Below are 23,261 nucleotides of genomic sequence, written 5' to 3' on the forward strand. Positions count from 1 at the left end.
TCTCCCTTCCTCTCTGAAATCAATAAAAAAATATTTACAAATAAATAAAAATAAAAAATTAATACCAATTCTAGACAAACTCTATCAGAAAATAAGAGGGAAGGAACATCCAATTCATTTTTTTAAAACTATATTTTATTGATTTTTTACACAGAAGAAGGGAGAGGGATAGAGAGTTAGAAACATTGATGAGAGAGATCGACCAGCTGCCTCCTGCATGCCCCCCAGTGGGGATGTGCCCGCAACCAAGGTACATGCCCTTGACCGGAATCGAACCTGGGACCCTTGAGTCCGCAGGCCAAGGCTCTATCCACTGAGCCAAACCGGTTCGGCCCAATTCATTTTATGAGGCTAAAATTACCCTCATATGAAAACCAGATTAAAGATGGTACCAAGATAACTACAGACCAATATCCCTCATGAATAGAGATGAAAAAATCCTTAAGGAAATATTAACAAATAGAATTCAACAATAAAAATCACCCACCATTACTAAGTAGCATTTATTCTAGTTTATCCATGGATGTAAGGCTGGTTCAATATTTGAAAATCAATCAAAGTAATCTACTAATATTATAGGCTAAATAAGAAAAATCACATGACCATATTTCTTGGTACAAAAATGTATTTGACAAAATTCAACATTCATTCATGACAAAAATTCTCAGAAAACTAGGAATATAGGGAAATATCCTCACCTTCAATAAAGAGCATCTATAAGAAATCTAGAACATCATACTTAATGATGAAAAACTGAATGCCTTCTTCCTAATGTCAGGAACAAGGCAAGGATGTCTGCTCTCATCCCTCTTATTCAACACAATGCTGGAAGTTTTAGACAGTACAATAAAGAAAAGAAAAAAGAAAAAAAAAGGAAATACATGGCATATAGATCAGAAAGGAAAATATATAAGTATCCCAATTTGCAGATAACATGTTAGTTGATGTAGAAGATCTCAAGAAACCTATAAACACCTCCTAGAACTAACTCCTAAATGGAAAGATATGTGGTAAGCTTCAATATAGTAAAGGTGTGAATCTCCCCAAAGTGATATGGGTTTAATGTGCGATTCCTATCAAAATTCCAGCAAGAATTTTTGTAGATATAGATAATTCTAAAACTTATATGGAAAGGCAAAGAAAGGAACAAGCACAGATAAAATAATTTAAAAAAAGAAATGAGATGAATCAGTCTACCCAATTTAAAACTTATTATATAGCTACAGTAATCAATATATAAGCTATTGGAGGAGGAATATATAAATAGATCAGTGGAAAAGAACAGAGAACCCAGAAACAGAGCCACACAAATATGCTCAGCTGATTTTTTGGCCAAGGTGCAAATGCAGTTCAATGAAAGATAGCTTGTTAAAACAAATAGAGCCAGAGCAATTGGATGTCAATAAGAAAATGAACCTCAACCTAATTTTCTTCTTTTATATGAAAATTAATTTAAAATGGATCACAGAGTTAAATGTAAAACTGAAAGCTTTTAGGAAAAAAAAAGAAGAAAATCTACATCTAGGCAGAGTACTCAGATTTGAAACTAAAAACCTGATCCGTAAGAGGAAAATATTGGTAAGCTGGACTCCATCAAAATAAAAAACTTTTGTTCTGTGAAAGGCAACGTAAATGGGATAAAAAGACAAACTACTAGTGGGAGAAAATATTTGCAAACTATAGTTTTGACAACACTAGTATCTAGAATAAATGAAGAACTCTCAAATATCAACAGTAAGACAAAGAAACAATGCAATTAGAAAATGGGCAAAGGACATAAAAAAACATTTCACTCAAGAGGTATACATTTGGCAGTTAAGCATAAAAAAGATGCAAAACATCATTAGCCACTTGGGAAATGTAAATTAAAACAAAGAGATATCCTACATACCTATCAGAATGGCTCAATTAAAAAATAGTGACAGTACAAAAGCTAGTGAGGATGAGGACACATTGCTGGTGGAAATGTAAAATGGTATAGCCATTTTGGAAAAACAGTTTGGTAGTTTATTAAAAAAACTAAACATGTAACTACCATATTACCTAGCAATTGTACTCCTGGACATTTATCCCAGAGAAATGAAAATGTATGTTCACACAAAGTCTGGATGTAAATGTTTATAGAGGTATTTGTAATATTCAAAAATTGTAATCAACTAATGTCCTTTAATTGATGAATGGTGAAACAAACTGTGGTACATCCACACCATGGAATACTTACTACTCAATAATAAAAAGGAATGAGTTACAACAACCTACAGGAAATTATGCTTTGTGATAAAAGCCAATTCCCAAAGGTTACATAGTTTATGATTCCATTTATATAACATTCTTTTTTTAAAGTATATTTTATTGATTTTTTACAGAGAGGAAGGGAGAGGGATAGAGAGTTAAAATATCGATGAGAGAGAAACATCGACCAGCTGCCTCCTGCACACTCCCTACTGGGGATGTGCCCGCAACCAGGGCACATGCCCTTGACTGGAATCGAACCTGGGACCCCTGAGTCCGCAGGCCGACGCTCTATCCACTAAGCCAAACCGGTTAGGGCTATAAAACATTCTTAAAATGATAGAATTACAGGAATAAAGAACCGGTTAGTGGTTGCCAGGGTTTAAAAGGAGGTGAAGGCAGGAGGGAAGTGTAGGTAGCTATAAAAGGGCAACATGATGGATCATTGTGGCCATGGAAATGTTAAGACTCCATCAATGTCAGCATCCTGGTTGTGATCTAGTACTATAGTTCTGCAAGATGTTCCCCGGTGGAGAAATGGATATGAAAGGTACAAGGGATCACTCTGTATTGTATCTTAAAATCACACCTAAAATTTACAGTTATCTCAAAATCAAGTTTCATTAGAATGAAAGTACAATGTAGTCTGTATGTTGACAATTTTTATAATAAAATGTTGGGGAAAACGCAATGCAATCAAGTTCCCCCAAAGCACTGCTAAGATGGGGTTTTCTTTCTTCATATGGCAGATCATGGGGATTACCAATACAGTACATATGACTCACCACTTGTTTCTGAAGGCCATCTAGTTTGTCTTCAGTGTTGTCATCTTTATCCGTGTTGCTTCTAAATAAAAGTAAAAAAAAAAAAAAAAAAGGCATCATATACTACTTAAGGGCTATTTGGCAACCAGGATGCTTTTAAGAAAGCCTCCTAAATCACAGAGCAAAGGGAATATTAGTAGATCCCTTTCCCCACAGGCCTCAAAATCTGGGTCTTTCCAATGCTATAACTTCAAAGGGCACGGCCCCCTGTCAGACTGAGACTCCAACATCTACTCAGTCAAGTAAGAGACCAGCTATTCAACAATGATTCTATCATAACCCACCCAGGGTTATCTGGATATGAGGCTTTGATAAAAGAAGACTTTAGAGACTGAAGGCTGTGCAAACCGAGCCAGTCCTGATGTGCCAACCCCTGTATCACAACAGGATGATCTTCACACAGAATCACTCACTCTTGGCAGCAGTCACTGCTTCGAAAGGAAGCTCTGCTGACACTTCCAAGAAAGGACATTTTGCCCCCTGTACCACCAACCACTTGCCTCTAGGTTAGCTGACTAATGTCTTTTCTCTTGTGAGCTTAACTACTGCTGGTGTCTATCTGTTTTTCATCATTCTTTTTAAAACTGCCTTTGAAGTATTCCTGTCTCAAATATTCTTATCTTTGCTGCTCAGATCCTGGAGGCATATGGATAATATGGTAGTTATATGTTTAGTTTTTGTTTTTTTTTTAAATATATTTTATTGATTTTTCACAGAGAGGAAGGGAGAGAGATAGAAAGTTAGAAACATCGATGAGAGAGAAACATCGATCAGCTGCCTCCTGCACATCTCCCACTGGGGATGTGCCCGCAACCCAGGTACATGCCCCTGACCGGAATCGAACCCGGGACCCTTCAGTCCGCAGGCCGACGCTCTATCCACTGAGCCAAACCAGTTTCGGCATAGTTTTTTTAATGAACTACCAAACTGCTTTTCCAGAATGGCTATACCATTTTACATTTCCACCAGCAATGTGTCCTCATCCCCACTAGCTTTTGTACTGTCACTATTTTTTAATTGAGCCATCCTGATAGGTATGTAGGATACCTTCACTGCTTAACCACATAAAGAACAACCAGCCCATAAAAAAATGAATCTCATGCCACATCCAGGCACCTCACTCACTCAGGCAATGCTTTCCCATACCCAGTGAATCTAATAGCCACACTGGTCACCTGGGCATTTGTTAACATCTCTCTGACTGCATCTACTTTCTGCTAGAGGAAACACCCATGGGTAGAGAATGTTATGGTAGCTAAAATGTTAATCAGGAGTTAAGAACAAATGGAAAATGCATTTCACTCTTTTCTCCACTACAGCAGATAGTGAAGGGCTCCGCGCAGAGCCACACCTTCATGTCCAGGTTTGGCCACAGCCCTAGGCAATGAAAAGCATATCTGCCACTTTGGGGGAAAAGATCAGGTCAAAAGCTCACCAAACACAAAGTAAGACATATATGTTATGTTATTTTAAATGTATACACATGTATTTTGGAGAACCAGTTTTTGGTTATTTAGCTTTCCTATAAACTTATACATTTGGAGGTTATGCCAACAGTAAAATTCAGCCAAAGAGGATACCTCCATACTTTTTTTGCATACCCAGGGATAAGGCTTATATACCACGGCTGTCAAGCAGTGTGGCTCCTAAATCCTCCTTAGTCACAGACCATGCAATCCTTAAATAATGCTGGAATTTCATCTGAGGAATGCCGAGGGCAGGAAGCCTGTTCTCGTTGTGCCTCTTCTTAGCTTTCTGCCAGGTAGGAGAAGTCTGAATTCTTCCTCAAGAATCCTCTGACCAGGTAAGCAATGAGGATGAGCAGCAGCTTAGGGAGCCCATGTAGGACAGGAATCAGTATTTGGTTCAAAGTGCTTAGAAGTCAAAGAAAAGGCCTGAGGTGCAACAGGATGGAACCAAAGCGGCCATTCTAGAAGGCCGCTCCAGCATGGCAAGGCTAAGGGAGATGCCACACTGCGAGGAGGAGACTGAGTGTGCTGGACATAGGTGGAAGGGGTCATAGATTTGTGGCATGACACGTTAGTTATGGCACAGTTGGTCTATGCAGCTTCTCACCTTTCAGGAATGTCTGAGGTCCCATCTGTAACACCCTGTTCTGCAGAAAGGGACTTCTCATCTGGCATCCCAACTTTCTCCAGGAAACAAAGTGCAGGGTCTGCTCGCATGGCATTGTACCGCTCATACCCTGATCAGGAGTAATGAGAAACGTCAGAAGTCATGTCAGAACTCACACAATCTGCCCTGGGCTCTAGATGGTCATTTTGTTTCCCTTATTAAGTAAAAGCAAAACAAAAATACTTATTGAAGATTAACTGGATCCTTTAAGATTTCCTATCTGGGAAGAACCTTGAGCTAAAGTAGACACCTCTGAGTAGTGTTAGGCCTAAAATGAAAGCTTAGTGACTGCCATAGCAGGTTTTTGTTTTGGTTGTTAGTATTTGCCTGGAATATCTTATTTCACTCTTTAGATGTCAATCTCATTCTATCTTCCATCTGGTCTTATCTCACTTCCAGCACTGCTTCCCTGGGCCAGTCAGAGAGCCATTTCTTGCCCTCCTTCCCTCGAGGGACTTGCTTCCTCTTTCAGTGTGGGTGTTAAACACCCAGACCGCCTGGTCTGCTGTCCTGTCAGCTCCTGAGCTTGCAGCTCTGGCTGTAATGTGTAGGATATCTGGAGTGACCTCTCCATTTGGGGCTTTCCTTCATTTCTTTCAGGTTCAGCTATAATTCACCTCAGCATTCCGCATGTCTGTGGTGAGTGCCTTGGGTGGAGGGAGGGAGAGGAAGCACGTGCATCTGCCTGCCACACTGCTGGGGCTGCAGGTGTGTCCTCCTGACAGCACACTGGCTCCATCAGGGAGTTGGCAATGTGCTCCACAGCCACCACTGAAGACACGGTCAATGGACTCTCCCGCACACACCAAGCTCACATGCTCTGGAATGTGGCTGCCTGCAGCAGCTGGTCTACTTCTGGATTCTTTCCAAAATTAGATTAAACCAAGTTTCAGTTACACTGTGGACCCTTGTGCTTAACAGGGAGGTCACATGCTTCTCCTTCTCTCTTCAGAGCTGAGTTCCAACCCTGTACTGTCCAAAAGAGGAGCCACACGTGCCTATTTTAATTACAATTACATAAAAAATACAGTTGTATTAGTCACATTTCCAGTGCCCAACAGCCATATGTGGCTCCTCCATAGCTGACTTCCAGCACAGAAAAGGCATTTCCATAATCACAGGGAGTCCTGTGGCAGCACTGTTCCAGCCTAACCCAGTGGTTTGACAAAGAGCTCTCAGCAGCACTGGACCTCCTGAAGCCTGCTCTGGTAACACCAGAATCCAAGTTTTGAGGGAATTCCTCATTAAAATATGCACAGTCATCCCTCAGTATCCAGGGAGGATTGGTTCCAGGATGCCCCCGAGGATACCAAAATCCAAAGATGCTTAAGTCCTTACATAAAAGGGCATTTTATTTGCATAAAACCTCTATCTGCATAGAGGCTACAGAGGGTATCCCTACACAGTGCTTCAGTCACATGGATTCAGTGTAATGTTTGGCATATGGCAAATTCAAAGTTTTGCTTTTTGGAACTTTCTGGGACTATTTTTGGGAAATATTTCTGATCCGCATTTGGCTGAACCGGTGAACGTGAAACCCGCAGATAAGGAGGAAATGCAACTGGTTATAGCCTGTAAGTATTGAAGAATCCTACTCATAAGGCATGTGTTAGTTTACTTTCCAAAGGCAGAGTAATAAGCAACAGTGAAATAATGCCAAGCATCTATTATGTACCAAGCACTGTTCTAGGCAGTCTACATATATTGTCCTAGTTAATATTCAAATAACCCTCCACATCAGTTGTTTTGATGGCATTCCCCTTGTCTAAATAAGGAATTAGATCATAGATGTTTATGAAATGCTTCTCAGTATCTTTTAGTCTCTTGCTTACCACACTAAAAAGAAAGGTGCCCATGCCATCTTCTATTCTCAAATTTTTATACCCAGTAGGGCAAACTAGAAATGTGTAGGATATCTGGAATGACCTTAGAATTCTATATACATATGAAATGCTAAAACCTTAACATTTTCCCCAACTACTACATGCCAGACAAGAGGCCAGATATTGGGACAATAGGAATAAATGAGTATGAGGCAGTCCCGGCCCAAGCGTACAGACAGGCTAGGTGGGGAAGATACAAGGTCTTTATGGCCAACTCACTCTCTTGAAGTTCCTCACTGATACTAACATCTACTGTAATTTCGTGACTCCACAGTCCTCTGGTTGAAATTCTGAGGACAGAGGTAAGGCTCTACTTTCTAAGACAGACGTGCAATAGGACTGTGGAGTTTTCAGGAAAGGGGGAAACACTGAAATAACACACCATGTTTGAATACGCCAATCAGAAGGGACTTGTCGGCCTCAGCATCCCACCAGTCCACTGGAATCTCCACGTAGTCGATGTCAGGCAGAGGCACTTCCAGCTCCCTGTGGAAGGAAGGGCATGGACTCAGAGTTCCTTCAACAGACAGAAAACAACATCAGAGCTACTGGCCGAACCCTGGTATTAAGCCACATCCTAGTTGCAGGCTTAGACAAAAAGTAACAGGATGCAGGAATTGTGGGCAAGGTTCCTTACAGGGCTTTCCCAGTGAGCTATCGCTGCATGTGTACTTGACTCCCAGGCTCCACCCTAGACTGACTGGCAAACTTTGTGGAGAACTCACTGTCGGTCTAGAGTGGAGCCTTAGGATCTACACACACGAGGTAGTTCTGATGTGCACCTTCAATTGAGAACCACAGTAAAATCCACCTATATACCATTCATTGAAGGTAGAACACCTCTTAAATGGCTGAATTTATACATGATCAAATGCTGAGAAGATGAGTTTCCAAATCATGTAGATATCTCAAGCTCGACTCAAAAACAAGATGATGTGCTTTGGAACATGCAGGGATATGAAGAGAGCCCTTCAGAGGACATGGGCCACAATAGGTGGCAGTGGTCTGCTAATGCTCTGTAGGGTCAAAAATAACCACAAATTGCACTGCTCCTGGCCAAAGTAATAACAATGACATGTCCTAGGCCGTGGTCGGCAAACTGCGGCTCGTGAGCCACATGTGGCTCTTTGGCCCCTTGAGTGTGGCTCTTCCACAAAATACCACGTGCGGGTGCGCATGTACAGTGTGATTGAAACTTCGTGGCCCATGTGCAAAAGTCGGTATTTTGTGGAATAGCCAGTATTTTGTGGAAGAGCCACACTCAAGGGGCCAAAGAGCCGCATGTGGCTCACGAGCCACGGTTTGCCAACCACTGTGACCTAGGGAGTAGACATGAGGGGATTAGCAGGCCTGTACCATCAGCCCCTCTCTGAGGTTCTGTCCACGTTCTGAGAGCTCACATGGATCCTCAGCTCACTGTCTTCATTTGTCCTGTGCTGGGAGAGAACTTCTACCTGCATGGCTCCTCTCCCACCTTTCAGCTCCTGGATGGTTCCTCTGCTGCATTTGAAGTTTCTTATTGCATCAGGCTCATTTTACTGTGACACAGGGCTGATGCCCTTGCCAGGCCCAGCTCCCCTGTGAGGATGGTGTCCCCAGACCCACCTCTCTAGGCAGCTCCCTTTATCTGGCTCCCCTGCAGGGCCCACTGCCCTGCCTGTGTGAGCCATGGGCTGAACAACTTTTCTGGGATGAACTTTGATCTATTCTCTATGGCAATCTCTACAATAAGACATTACACCTGAATAGGACGAGGGAGAGCCAGGATTGAGGAAAGCAGAGGAGAGGAGGAAAAAGTGTGGTGAATGGACTGGCACTCCCCACGTTCTGCCTAGCTTCCATCTATCTACAGGTTTACAAAAGCAATGATGGGGATGAGGAAGTTCAGATAGATTACCTGTGGCATGTAACACCTAATACAAACGATTGTTTGAATTCTGCTGCATCTATATGACTCAAAAATTGAACCTTTTTAACCAAACACTCAACTTCCCTGTTCCTTCTAAAAATAACTACAGTAACTACAGAAAGCCTACCAAGTAACCATAGTCACTGTGATGATTGCTCTGGATTGCAAATTGCCCGTGAACAGGGCTGTCAATGTCCTTCATCCTTCTCTTTCTTCAGTGCTGCTACGATTACTAAACATTAGCATTGCCCAATGAAAAGGAAGAAAAAGAAGAAACCATAGCCCCAGGTCATCTCAAGGCAAAGTTCAAATACCAACTCTTCTGGTGACTTCTGGAAATGATGGGCATAGCACAGGGCTGGAGCCAACTGCACGTGTGGGGCAGGGAAAGGGGGCTGCCTGGTGATCCCACCTACAAACTGTGACCATCTGACAACTTCATCAAGTGGGAGCTGGGAGCTGACAGCCTTATTCCCCCAAATCTTGGGAGGTTCCCACAGAATTCTACAGCTTCAGAAACACTACTTCACAAAACCAAGGTGCAAGAAATCAAACAGGTCAGAGGTGACAGGATTAGCAAATAAAGGAGAAGCACTCAAAGGCCAAGAATGGGATTCTGAGCAAAACTTCTGGTGTATACCCATCAGATCAAGCATATGAAAGTAATTAACGCTCATTCTACAATGATTAAGGAAGAGAAATGACTGTTCTGAAAGAGATTTTTGCAACACTGTTAAGACAAAAACACTAACTTAAAACCTCACTGAAAGCTGTGTTTCTAAGAAAGTGTTTTCTCCTTGAACTGTCCTTAGTCCACCTACCTGCTCTCTCAACTAAGTAACTGATTGGTGAGGTGGGAACATGGACACATTGGCCCATTTCCAGGAAAAGGCATTTATGGCAACTCTTTACCTCAGAGAGGTAGGGTTGACTCATTTTACCTGGCAGGAGTTCCTTCAAATGCTTTATCAGCTGCTTCTCCTAGTATTTCTGCTTTTAGGTAGTAGAGCATCCGAACTCGCAAAAGTACCCTATGAAAGGTGAACATATTAATGCAAACACATTAGAACCCAGAAGCTGCCTAGGAACTGCCACCCCCAATTGACAGAGAAATTCTGGGCATTCCCATGTCATTAGTGAAATGAAGTAACATATGAAAAAGCACTACAAAAACAAACCACTAGGTACCAATGGCAGACATTATTGTGATCATCCCATTTTACACAAGAAAATGCATTTCATCAGTTATCTTTAAGTCACCCTGTGAGCCATGTGGGGCGAGGGGGACAGCAGAAACAGTTCCTCCTGGTCCCTAAAAGAGTTCTCATCACTCCTTTTCTATGGCCTCAATGGTCTCTTTGGCAGAACTGCCTTCCAAGAGGCTGGTAATCAGTTTATTGAAGAGTGAGTCATGGTGAATGGCACTGCTTTCAAACAGTTCCACTTGTACATCATTAAATGAACCTTTTAAAGTCCCTTTCGTGGCAATACTATCAGAGAGTAACGTCTTTCACTGTGATTCTGCAAGGACCACACTCCAGCCCCATGGGGAATACACCAAACATGTTTGAGACAAGGCAATCAAGGAAGTATCTGCTGGGCAGCACTGTGTGCCATGCACCATGCTGGGTACTGTGAGGTACATACAGAAGTAAATAATTTCACCCTGTTCTGGAGGAGCCCACAGCAGTCTGTCTGTGAAATGACACCAACCAAGAAAGAATCAGAGCTCAGAGGGTGACAGCGGGGTCAAGAGAGGGAAAGGCTCACTGATGCAAAAATGGTAAAAGTAAGGGTAGGCACAGAGAAGCCAACCATGTTCCAGAAAATGCTTCATATTCATGGCTAAGCTGCAAAGAGGTATAGAAGAGTACCTGTAACTTGCCAATACTAGCCAAGAGTAAAGGCTATCTAGCTATTATAATAATAATAATGTAATATGTTAATTAGACTGGGCAGCCAAACGACCTTCTGGACATCATTCCAGATGTCCTTCCCAAAGAAGCCGTGGCGGCGAGGGGCCGAGGCAGAGGCAGTTAGAGGTGATCAGGCAGGCAGGTGAGCGGTTAGGGGCAATCAGGCAGGCAGGCGAGTGGTTAGGGGTGATCAGGCAGGCAGGCAAGCGAGCAATTAGGGGCGATCAGGCAGGCAGGCAATTGGTTAAGGGCAATCAGGCAGGCAAGCAGTTAGGAGCCAGTGGTCCTGGATTGCAAGAGGGTGCAGGCTGGGCTGAGGGATACGCGACCCCCATGCATAAATTTTGTGCACCGGGCCTCTAGTTAAAAATAAAAGCCCATTTATATATACTGATATAGAAACTGATAAAGGCCAGTGGTCCTGGACTGCAAGAGGGTGCAGGACAGGCTGAGGGACACCTCCCCCCCTCGCATGAATTTTACGCACTGGGCCTCTAGTTAAAAATAAAAGCCCATTTATATATACTGATATAGGAACTGATTTCTACATAAGTTGTTAAAAAAAAGAAAGACAGCATAAACAGTATGTTAGATGTGTGCTATTTTAGGGAAGACAAAGGAGGCTGTACATTCACCTGTGCTAATTCATGTGCAGAGTACCTCTGTCTGGAAGAATTAGGTTAACAGCCTTTGGAGAGGAAATAGGGGAATTGGAGGTTGGAGGAAATCCTACTTTTGAGAAAACTGTTTAACACATATATGTATTAACTATTCTAAAGATGTTAATAATGTGTTGAGGCTTCTAAGAAAGCATAATTTCTTAGATGCAGGTAGAAAGTGCCACTGTAGCTCAAGTTGTAGGTAGCAATACACAAAGTGAACTTTTAGATTAGAAAGAACCCTAAGTTTTCTGGTATGCTATTCTTTACCTCGGCTGTCAATCAACTCAAATAATTTTGAGGGTTTTTTTGGTTTTGTTTTTAAAAGTTCAGAGAATAAGTACTCTAAGAATTTACCACGATCGCTGATCCTTCTATCTTGCTGGCAGCAGCCGACAACCTCCTTAGTAAGAACCAGAACTGAGGTATAGAACCATGTCTGAGATATAGAATTCCTGCCTGCTTAGATTTAGCTCAGTGAGAGCAAGGCTTTCCTGAAGATGTAGGACACAGAACTGGTCCTACTTCTCTCAAGAGAAGCCAAAGTGTTAATATGTGGCAGTACCTATCGCACAAGAGAAAAGAAGTTAAAGCCAACAGTGTTCACTTTGTCTCCATATGAGAAGCAAACCAATTCAGTGAGCAGATGGACAACTTCTCTTAGGGAGCCATCTCCTCCCAGAGTGAGATGATAATCCCAGTTGGCATCTGAACTCAAACAAAACCCATTAATATTTCAGTGCCAGTATTGCTTTTTCTTTCATCTCTCTTCCTTTATTTAAATTTTTTACTTATTGACTTGAGAGAGAAAGAAAGACACACAGAGAGAAACATCAATTTGTTGTTCCACTTATTTATGCAATCATTGCTTGATTCTTGTATGTGCCCTGATTGGAGATTGAACCCAAAACCCTGCCGTATCAGGACGATGCTCTAACCAACAGAACTACCCGGCAGGGCTGCATCTCTTTCTTAAAAAAACACACACACACACACAAAAAAACCCCCAAAACATTTCGTTAATATGAAATATACTTCCCAAAAGTGCCCTTTGCATAAGCTTAAAGCTTGGTGGGATTTTGACAAAGTGATTACACATGTGCATGTAGTAACCAGATCAGGAAGCACAACATTTATTTCTCCAATAGGCACCCCGGTATCCCCTTCCAGTCACTACCTCCACCCTGAATGACTAACCACTGTCCTGACTTCTTACAGGTTAGATTTGAAGCAGCTGATTTTTAACATTTCAAAGTTCTTTAGATGACAATTTCATGTCCCTAAATACTATACCACTAATAAGAAACAATGCGTTGAGTACTTAGTACTTACTGTGTGCCAGCATGTATTAGCTCATTTAATCCTCATAACAATACTAACAGGTAGGTACTAGTGTTAATCTCATTTTCTAGGTGAAGAAAAGACACACAGAAGTTAAAGAATTCACCTGCTGGTCAGCCATGGGGCTGGGATTTAAATCCAGGCAGTCCTGACCCCAGAGCTTGTCTTAACCCTTATCTGATATTGGGTGGCAGTATATTTGCTAATATAGGAGAGCCCACAATCTAGAGCTCATGGTCATTTATGCTGAAGAAATTCTGCCTGTTTTCCACTGCATCTGAGGATAGAATCAGGACTCAAGATCAAAGGGTGGAAGTTTCAAGGCAGCAGAGTTTAGATTTCATATACAGAAGGACAATTCATTAAAGTCATCTGGTAATTAAATGAGCCTTGCTGAGAAATGGCAAACTCCCGTAAGTCTGAAGGTTCAGCAGAGGCTGGAAGACGCCCTGTCAGGACACTGCAATCATCTCTTCAGGTGTACAGGGAAGTTCTGTGTCAACCTCTCCAGCTCAGCCTGTTTTTAGTGCTCCAGACCCACATCTGTAGCGGTAGGTGGAATAGCCAAATGTTGCTGCTCTAACTTGACAAGGCAAAACCTGAGCCCTTCGTTTTGCTCTTCATCTCTTAGTGAACATAACGATTCTCATTCCGTCACGGCTTATCGTCGTGGAGTTAGCTGCTTTTTGTACTCCTCATCACACACTATGGATTCTTCTTTAGTCATGTGTCTCCTATTTAACTTTTTCTTCCCAATTCTAATTAGCACTCTAAGTCCTTATGATCAATACTTAAACTATGACAGAACCCTTCTAGTTGGCTATTCAGTTTTAGGTTTAACTTCTCCATCTTGCAAATTATTGCCACATTAAATTTTCTCACCAAATACCTTATTTTTATCATGTCTAACTTGTTCAAGAAACAATGGTTGCTTAATATTTATTTACAATACAGTCCTTAGTTCAGTGATGGCGAACCTTTTGAGCTCAGCATGTCAGCATTTTGAAAAACCCTAACTTAACTCTGGTGCCGTGTCACATAGAGAAATTTTTTGATATTTGCAACCATAGTAAAACAAAGACTTATATTTTTGATATTTATTGTATATATTTAAATGCCATTTAACAAAGAAAAATCAACCAAAAAAATGAGTTCACGTGTCACCTCTGACACGCGTGTCATAGGTTCGCCATCACTGCCTTAGTTAGTCTGTTGCATAAGCACTGCCATCAACAGGTCCTCTTGCTTAGCCAGACTCCGCTTTCTGTGTCCTACACGTTGACTCTCATTCAGTCACAGCAACCACGGTAGTGGGTCCTGCACCAATCAGGCTCCATTATCCACAGCATGTGACCTTGAAGTCTGAGACTGAGATCTACTATCCCTAAAGAGCTTGTACTTTTGTGTACAGTAGTTTTTGTTACAGTATTGGGCATGAGACCTATCTTCAAATATTTGGAAGAATGAAGGGAAAGGACTAGACTTCATCTGTTAAAGAAAAAACAAACAAACAAAAAAAAAACCAACCCCCAAACAACTATAAAACCATTAGGTTGATGTTATAGGGAAGAAGGGAAAAGCTAGCAAAACCTCTTCATTCATAAGGTCCTAAACTCTTTATAATAAGAGATGTGTAAACAGAGGCCCTCTCACTGCCTACCAGGAATGCCAGGGATATAATTCTTGCATGACCTAGGAAGCTGGATTAGATGGGTTCCAAGGGTCCTTTAATTCTAATAGATACACTATATAGTGATGCAATTTCCATGTGTAAGCATATCAATGTTTCAGTGGCTGGGTGCTTTAACTCCTCAAAACCAAACTTCATACAAACAGAGTTTCATTATCTATCATTTTTTCCTCCGTCTCTCCCTACCCCGCCTAGCTGTCAGCCCAGGGATATAAGAATACTATCTCAGATGCATGTCTATCAAATACCTGGAGGCCACGAAAGGCAACAGAAACTGAGAAAAGGAAGCAACTTGGCAGGAGGGACTGCGAGTGGTGGCAACTAGGTTGGTCTTCTGCGCAAGTTAATGTGACCTCCACGCAGAGGGAGGCAAATAAAAGGACAGTGAAATCACCAGGGTCTTAATTGGATTTGGAGTCATGGCAAAAAAACACCTTCTGGGGTAAAAACTGCACTAGCAGAAAGGCTAGGTTTTGTGGAGAAGAGATCAGAGAGGCTTTAAAGCTAGTGAATCCTGACCCAGCTTAGACCCATATCTTGCTTTTCCAAACCTTGCATGGCAGTATAGGAACATCACGTACCCCTGCAGGGGTCCCAAGAACCTGGACAGTGAGTGGAGCTACCAGTAGGGGAGAGGTAGGGGGAGGTACACCCACTTGTTGCAGTGTTGTTTGAGATGTTTCTTGTAGCCATCATCATGCAAGACCACCTCGGGGTTGCAGGTGGCCAGCCAGTCTGCATTCTTTAACTCTGGGAGCAGAAGCTGGTTCTTTGTCTTCTTCCCCTTCCGCCCTCTGGGGACTGGAGCAGACAACCCTGAAACAGAAAGGCTGGTCGATGAGCCAAGGCAGCATAAACATGGGCATGAGAGCTGGGCTGGGATTGCAAATAGGCAGCTAGGCTGTGTGTGGTGGCTCTGGACAACAGACCCCACTCCTTCATCCACCAAATAGTGATTGATGGTGGTGAAGAGATATGCCTGGTCCCCAACTTAGGAAACCTCAGGACTGTTCAGTCAGGAAGTAAAAATTTACCAAGTACCCCATGAGGATCAAGAAAGGTGTACCATAACCTGTGCACTCTGGGAACTTACAACACAGCCAGGGAAAAGGAAGTTGATCTGAAACCTGAAGGTGAGCTATGGCCAAGCACAGGAAGGAGAAGCACAGCACAAGGAAAGGCACAGACAGAGGTGGAGTGGAGATAACATTGTGAAACGCAAAAGACAAACCATGGAGCACATGGTATGAGTCTCATCGGAAGAGGAACCCCTGTGATGCTCAAGTAAATGGCACCTGGCAAACTTTGGAGGGCCCAATAGTACCTAAACAAAACATCACAGTAGCTTGGGATAACTCTGAGGGGGAACTGAAAGAATCATCACCCTTTCCCACAGGTAACATTCTGAAACAGACCTGAGAGAGAGAAGTCCCCAAAGCACAGCAACATGGACCAACATGGGAAGAGGGCTGCAAGTGGAAGAGAGTTGTGCTTCTCAGGCCACCTCACCTGAGTGGTTCTGGAGGGTCTGGGCCTGCCCATCTTTGGTAGGTGTGATAAGCTCCCAAATGAAGCTCTTGATCTTCTCGTCCCCCTTGTAATGCTTGACACAGTACACCAGCAGGGCACGGCAAATCATCTCCATGTCCTTTTCGTTCAGATGCCATTTGAATCGCCCATGAGTCAGGATGTCCTTCCACCGGCCCCAGCTGAGTGGAAATACAAAAGGCTGTTGGGGGGAGCGAGGGCCATGCATGCCCTCAACACTGCAGGGCAAAGAGGGGCCAAGAAAGCTTCTCATCCTCTGTTGGGTCTATTAACTGGTCCAAGGGCCTTGTCCTGGGAGGCCCTGGAGGCCTGCATGTTGTAGCAAACCAAATGTCACTAAGGTGACCTGGACACTGGCTTTATATGGTCACTAGATTAAGAAGAGAGGGACAACAATATTTGGATCATGAAATAAAAATTTGGAATTAAAGGAGTCCAGCTGCAGCATTCAAAAGCAATGGTGAGCTCCCAGAAGGTAAACCTTCTATTTCGATCAAAGCCAGAGCCCTGCACAAATCATGCCTTAACGGGAACATCTGTTGCACTGACTCCTTATATATCCTTGGGGGGCGGGGGGGGGGGGGCGCGGGGGCGGGGGTGGAAAGGCAGGAAATCAGTACCAGGCAGCAAATTAGTAGCAGAGATTCACTGCGACAAGCATATGAGAAGTCATGGCACATCTACAATAGGGCAGCAGAGCGTACAGTGACTGGGGTGGTGGTAGTGGGAGGTGGGGGTGTCATGGGCAGAAAGCACAGTTCTCTCTTGCTCTAACCGAGCCTGCATCAGCCCATAACTCCAGAGGTGAATGGAGAGACACACTGGACAAATCTCAGGGACCAACACCAACAACAAATAGGCAAAGCCAATACCCACCCAAAGATGAGCAGGTTCTTCTCTACCCGGAAGCATTCGGCTCGGAGGTAGCGCCTGGTTTTATCATTGAGGCGCCTGGACCTCGTGGGCCTTTCATCAGAGTCACTGTCCAACTCTGAAAACTCCATGAGCTCATCCTCCTCAAAGGAGTTGTAGTGTTTGGTTTGCTTTCTCACACGAGGCCGGTCGAGCACTAAGCTTTCCTAGAAACAGAGAGGACTACTGGGGAGAAAGCCCTGCTTCTCTCTTCCCCATCACAATGCACAAGCATATCCTGTTGACATTCCTCAAGACACATTTGGGAAAGAACCACACCCTGGTCTCATCCTCCAGCAGGAAAGGCTGTCCCCAGCACACCTACTGTGTCCACGACTAGCAGCGGGGATTCTCTGGGACTGGCTGAAGTTGACGTGTCATCCGCCACCATCTGCTGCCTCTGCAGTCATTCTAACAGTACGGACAGGCAAGGCCCCCCAGTGCCCACAGTGACAGTCTGCTCTTGCCAAGAAAGACGGAGTGGTGCACCCCAGCCGTCTGCCCAGCATGCAGAGGCAGGCCGCGTTCTGGAGACAGGACCAGTTGGAGAATTTCATCTGCTCAGCAACTTTCTCAAGACAAATACATATTCCAGCTGTTCCACTTTTTGCCTTCCACTGGCACTAAATACTAACCTTTTGTCTTTCACCAAAAAGATTATTCCTAGCTCAGGAACCTCTCATTCTGGTGGCTCCCCTGGCCACAACCATTGCCTCTTCTCTTATCTCCATCATTTCATGTATCTCACTCCTTCCCCTTACATCTCTTCCCAAAGGCAGGCCAAGCTCCTGAATACTCCCCTATGTAGCCCAGGTAAATTTCTAGTGTCATCCCCGCTTCAATCACCTTACTTCCCACCTGCTCCAACTGCTTCTTACTGTCCATAGGGCAAGAACCCTTTCTCCCCCCACTTTGCCAACTTCCCTGCACACTGAGTAACTTCTTGACTGTGCAACTATAAAACACAGGTTACTAAAGGACTGCACAATCTTCCTATTTGGAAAAGAGTTGAATTAAACAACCTCTGGTGATCCTACAGAAGAAGAGTTAAGGCTGGATGCTGGCTATTGAATCAGCTGGATACCTGCAGAACTGTCTCCGGGGCTTGTGGGTTCACAAGAGTTCAATACTCACCTGGGAAGACAGGTAAAAAGGGATGTATGCTCATCCTGCAGTGAGGCGATAGAGTCTGAGGCGGAGGGAGGGGGAACTAACACTTAGGGCGTGGGGTGCCTCACAAGGGGCTAGGCCAGTGATGGCGAACCTTTTGAGCTCGGCGTGTCAGCATTTTGAAAAACCCTAACTTAACTCTGGTGCCGTGTCACATATAGAAATTTTTTGATATTTGCAACCATAGTAAAACAAAGACTTATATTTTTGATATTTATTGTATATATTTAAATGCCATTTAACAAAGAAAAATCAACCAAAAAATTAGTTTGCGTGTCATGTCTGACACGCGTGCCACAGGTTCGCCATCGCTGGGCTAGGCAGTTACAGTCACGAGTGCTATCCCCACCTCCTTTCCAGCTGGTTTCAGTGAGGTCAAGCACCTTGCCCAAAGGCACATATTCAGTCAGGGGCAGAGGCAGTGTTCAAGCTCTGTCTTTATTTCAAGACCATTCTCTCTCTTATGTATAGAAATAGAAAAATTCAAGATACTGAAAGAAAGGAAGTGAAGCCAACAAACTTTACTTATCGTGCTTTTCCCCTCTTCTCAATATTCATGTTTCTTTCATAGGAATGGTGAAAAAGAGGTAAAATGTTCACATACCAAGACTGGGATGTTGGCTTGGGCCAGAGGGCTAAACTCAACCTATTCGGCCAGTTCCAGTTCTAACTGCCTTGATTTCTCAGGTGCCCAGTATGTCATACTAACAGTTAATGTTTACGAAGCTAAGCATGTTTTAAGTATATTACATCTACCATCTCATTTAAGAATTAGGGCTCAGGAGTAAATAATGACTTGAACTGTGTGGGAATTTATGGTCCTTAAGACACAGTGAAATGTTCAATGGAATAAAATATGCTGTACCTTTTCATTCTTTGCTTCAGTGTCCAGTTCAGCTATTTTAGCCCATTTCTGCCAAAAATTCGGGTCATCTAAGGAAATGTCTGTTCTGTTTCCCGAAGCCACAAAGCTAGCCTGCGAAGAAGACAAGCATCAGTAAGCTGTGCCTGAACACAATGACATTAATAAACACCTGGTCCTTTTAAATGTATCAGAAACTCAAACAGAGCCTCAAAGCCATTCTTCTTCTCCTCTTTTAGAAGACTGGTTCAGGAAATTACAATTTCAAACTACAGGATCATTTTCTGAAACTTAAACTTGGAAGCAGGAAGACAGCTCTGGAAGACAATGGCAATATATTACTTGACATCTAGTTCCTTGTGAAAGAATTTATTCTTAAAACTTCCCTAGATAAAACTTTTCTTTCAGTTCACCAGTTACCAAATGCCTGCTACAGAAAAAGCACTAAGGTGGGCAGTATGAGGTGGACAGATAAGTGATGGCTATAAAGCACAAAATATCCTACTGAAAATGTTCCATGTCGAACAGGAATTTAATCAGATAGGTCGCAAAGCTCATGGAGCCTGTGGTCAGGGAAACCTGAGAGTGATATGACAAGTGGTCTAATTAGCTGAATTCTAAATCCAGTAACTTGCAGGGCAGTACCTAGCTGGGATTACTGACTAACATGTATTTTCTCATGAACTGAACAAGATACTTGCTTGAGTTTGAGGACTTGGGCGCTCACTAGAAACTCACCAAGGAGTGCTCTGCAAGGGAATCAAGGTGACCAAAGGCTTCAGAGCAGGCTTTGTGAACAGTGAATAGTGCGACCTGTGAGCTAAGGTGTCTATCCTGCTCGCTGAAACCAGCTCCCAGAGGTTAGGAGTGGCGTTCTTTCTGTAGCTTCTGGCTCATGACTGACACATCCTCTAAGAACCTGTTTCTTCAGAGTGTCACACAGAATAAATGTGTAGCCAGAAAATTTCAATAGTGTATTTAGGGTAACAGAAGTCTGGCTAATGAGGGTCAAACCATGAACAACTTTCTTCTTGCTCCCCCCACATGGACTCTGGAGAGAAGGTCCTATATACCTTGGCAAAAGTGGACCCCTGTCCTTCAGACTGGATCGTGATGGTGTGGGTTCTCCTCTGCAGAATCTGGTCTATGTCTTCTTCACAGAACTTGGAGCCTTCGTCTTCCTCATCCATTAAGGCTCCATAAGCACCTTTCCGGAGCAAGTCCTCTACCTCCATTTTTGAAAGCTGCTGTACCTGGACAGGTCACCAAAGGCTACTCACAAAGTGGAAAATGCACAGGAGAAAAACAGCCTCAAATCTGGCCCTTGTGACTCAGTACACAGTACCTCCACTAACTGACATATCAGAGGAATAAAGACATAAACAACAAGCCTTAGGAAATGAAAGCCCAGATAAAGGCATTCAAGAGAACTATGGGGAGGGAAGGCAGACGATCCTCTATAGGGAGCTCCAGAATAAAACCCAGCCCATGACTCAATGACCCTAGCATTCTTCAGGACGTTGGTTATTACCAAATGTCACAAGCCATTAAAACTATGCACCATTAAAGAGGATATATTTAATGTTTATTTTATATTTCAGTTTGAGTCTGTATCTTTAAAAACCTCCAGATGTACCAAATGGGCTAAAGAATGATTTCTTCATTATTAAATAAATACATTAGTATTGGAAATGATGTCATTTCTTAACTAAAGAGAGGATCCTGTGCCAAGTGTGATCTTCTCAATTGCTTGTTGAAAACAGGAAATGGGGAGTTCAAAACAGCCCTTCCTGGTTTTAATTAAGAATCTGGTTCTCTTTATATCAATCACAAGAGGGAATTCCATAACTCGCAGCACTGGTAACTTGAAGTATTATACTTAGCAACACATGCATAGCTACGAGGATATAGAACATCTGGACTAAAGAGAATTCATTTAGAAGGTTTAATTCCCAAGCTTTGATGCCCTGAGTCCAGAGATTAAGGAGATATTCTACTTTGTTTGTCTATACTTTAATACAATTTAAGAATCTTAGCTGCAATTTTTATCCCCCTTAGAGGGGAAAAAAGATTTTATTACTTTAAGCTGCTAATCTATTCATTCATTTATTCACTGACCATCACACATTGAACATCTTTAATATGCCAAGGATGGTTAGGGGCGTTGAGGGATACAGATAAAATAGGTTCCATTGTTTGGAGTATGAGGTAAAGCATGGTGACAATAGATCATTTAGAGTTAAGTGTTAAGATCTACTCACTTCTAACAGGCACTGTTAAAAACTCTGTTTCCTGAAATGTTACTGCATGTTGGGCAGTCCTACCACATAACTGTTCCTACAGATTTCCTTCATCCATCTATCAGATGCAGAGACCTGACCCGAATTACCCTCTAGTAAAGGGTATTACCCAACAAAGTTGTTTGGCCTGACTGAGTTTGGTTTAGAGTTCATCTTAAAACAGCTGTAGGAAGGAAGAATCCAGAGGCCCCAGCTGTGTGACACATGCTCAGGCTCCAGCGCAGGTACCGTCATACTCACTCCATTGGTGCTGCCCTTTCGGTTGATGTCCTGAAGAACAGCCTTGTCCAGACCCAGCTTCAGGCTGGCCTTATCAAACATTTCTCGCTCATAGGAGTTCCGAGTAATGAGGCGATACACCTTCACAGCTTTACTCTGGCCTATCCGGTGACATCGGGCCTGAGCCTGGAAAGGAAGGAGGGTCATACACATCATGTCACTAGATATAATGGCAGGGGCCCAATGAATAGGGAAATGCTTAAGTTCCATGTGGTATGAGTGGTCAGGTCTCAAAGTTATGAGTCATGGGACAGAATTCACCAAAATGCCAGCTGCTCTTTCAAAGTCACTTATTTCATCACCCGCTATTTACTGAGTGACCACTGTGTACTAGGGTAAAGTGATGAGAAGAACATGGCGTACTCCCCTCCCTAGCCTGTGATCTTAGTGGAGGCACTCATTCCCAGGATCCGGTCCTGCTCTTTCGGGAAATGCCTCAGGGTTGGCAGCACCACTTTTTAATTTTACTACAGCAAATTCCACACACACAAAAGTAAAGTATAATAACCTCATATAGACAATCCTGTTTCATCTATTATGCCTCTACCCGCCAAGATCATTAGGAAGCAAATCCTAGGCACCGTATTGTTTCATCCTTACACATTTCAATATGTATTTCTAAAGATAAGAACTCTTGTAAAACATATTGTCATTGCCATACTTCAAAAAATTAATACTCAGTTTCTTCCAATTTCCCTGCTTATCTCATACATACTTGTCAAAGCTCGCTTGTTTGGATCAGGATCCAAGGAAAGACATTACACTGTAACTGGTTGATATGTCTCCAGTCTCTTAATCTATAAATACTCCCTGCCTTTGATCTCTTTTTTCATATATGTATATATATATTTTTTAAGAAACCAGATATCTGTCTTATAGTTTAAGACAGTCTACATTTTGCCATCTTCATTCTGGCTGTGTCTGAGAATAAGTGCCCCTGCTCCTTGTATCTCCTCTAAAGTGGAAGTTACATCTTGAGACTTAAGCAGGCAAAGATTTCATTTTTGGCAAGTGTATTTCATAGATAGTGCTGAATTTCCATCAAGAGGCACATGATGTCTGGTTGTCTTTATTCTGAATTGATGATCACTGTCTAGATCAATTGTTTCATTAGGATTATAATTCCCCTTATCAAATTTTTGGTTACCCTGATGATACAGTTCATGTAGGAGAGACAAGCTAAATGTTTAATTCCTTCTCTTTATTTAATTAGTTTCCAAAATAATATCCACCAAAAGCGACTAAGGAAGATTTTTACTATTTGGTTTAAGAAGCACAATGAAGTTACATTTAAATACCTGTCCTATGTTTTATTGCACTGCTGTTATTATTTCTATTGCTGTTCAAAAATGGCCTGTGAGAACATTTTCAAGTTGGCTCCTGAGTTTTTCTGACATGATCCAGTCAAATATAAAAAGGAGGGAGACAAGAATAAACTCTGGTATTAGAATGGAGTAGGAGGTATCAGGATGAGCTCATGGTTAAAGTCTGTGTGTATGTGTGCACGCATACATACATACACATACAAAGAAAAAGATATGGGTATGTCTGTGTTTGTATGTTTCAAGGCGTCCTAGTTTCTTTGATAGGAAATGGTAGT

At 42.7% G+C, this 23,261-nt stretch overlaps 1 protein-coding gene across 2 annotated transcripts in view; it reads right to left on the reverse strand.

The window, feature by feature from the left end:
* The window catches only part of CHD6 (chromodomain helicase DNA binding protein 6), a 181,752-nt gene that overhangs the window by 33,965 nt on the left and 124,526 nt on the right, over positions 1 to 23,261 (reverse strand). For both annotated transcript variants that reach the window (XM_036321729.1, XM_036321730.1), the window contains 10 exons: positions 21,623 to 21,787; positions 20,156 to 20,335; positions 19,086 to 19,196; positions 17,015 to 17,217; positions 16,100 to 16,299; positions 15,247 to 15,406; positions 9,926 to 10,015; positions 7,458 to 7,561; positions 5,133 to 5,262; positions 3,018 to 3,078 (listed from right to left, as the gene is read on the reverse strand). In XM_036321729.1, coding sequence (XP_036177622.1) covers positions 3,018 to 3,078; positions 5,133 to 5,262; positions 7,458 to 7,561; positions 9,926 to 10,015; positions 15,247 to 15,406; positions 16,100 to 16,299; positions 17,015 to 17,217; positions 19,086 to 19,196; positions 20,156 to 20,335; positions 21,623 to 21,787 — 1,404 coding nt within the window. The remainder of the gene's footprint in view (positions 1 to 3,017; positions 3,079 to 5,132; positions 5,263 to 7,457; positions 7,562 to 9,925; positions 10,016 to 15,246; positions 15,407 to 16,099; positions 16,300 to 17,014; positions 17,218 to 19,085; positions 19,197 to 20,155; positions 20,336 to 21,622; positions 21,788 to 23,261) is intronic.

The sequence above is a fragment of the Myotis myotis genome, unplaced genomic scaffold (assembly GCF_014108235.1).
Source record: "Myotis myotis isolate mMyoMyo1 unplaced genomic scaffold, mMyoMyo1.p scaffold_m19_p_9, whole genome shotgun sequence".
Taxonomy (NCBI): domain Eukaryota; kingdom Metazoa; phylum Chordata; class Mammalia; order Chiroptera; family Vespertilionidae; genus Myotis; species Myotis myotis.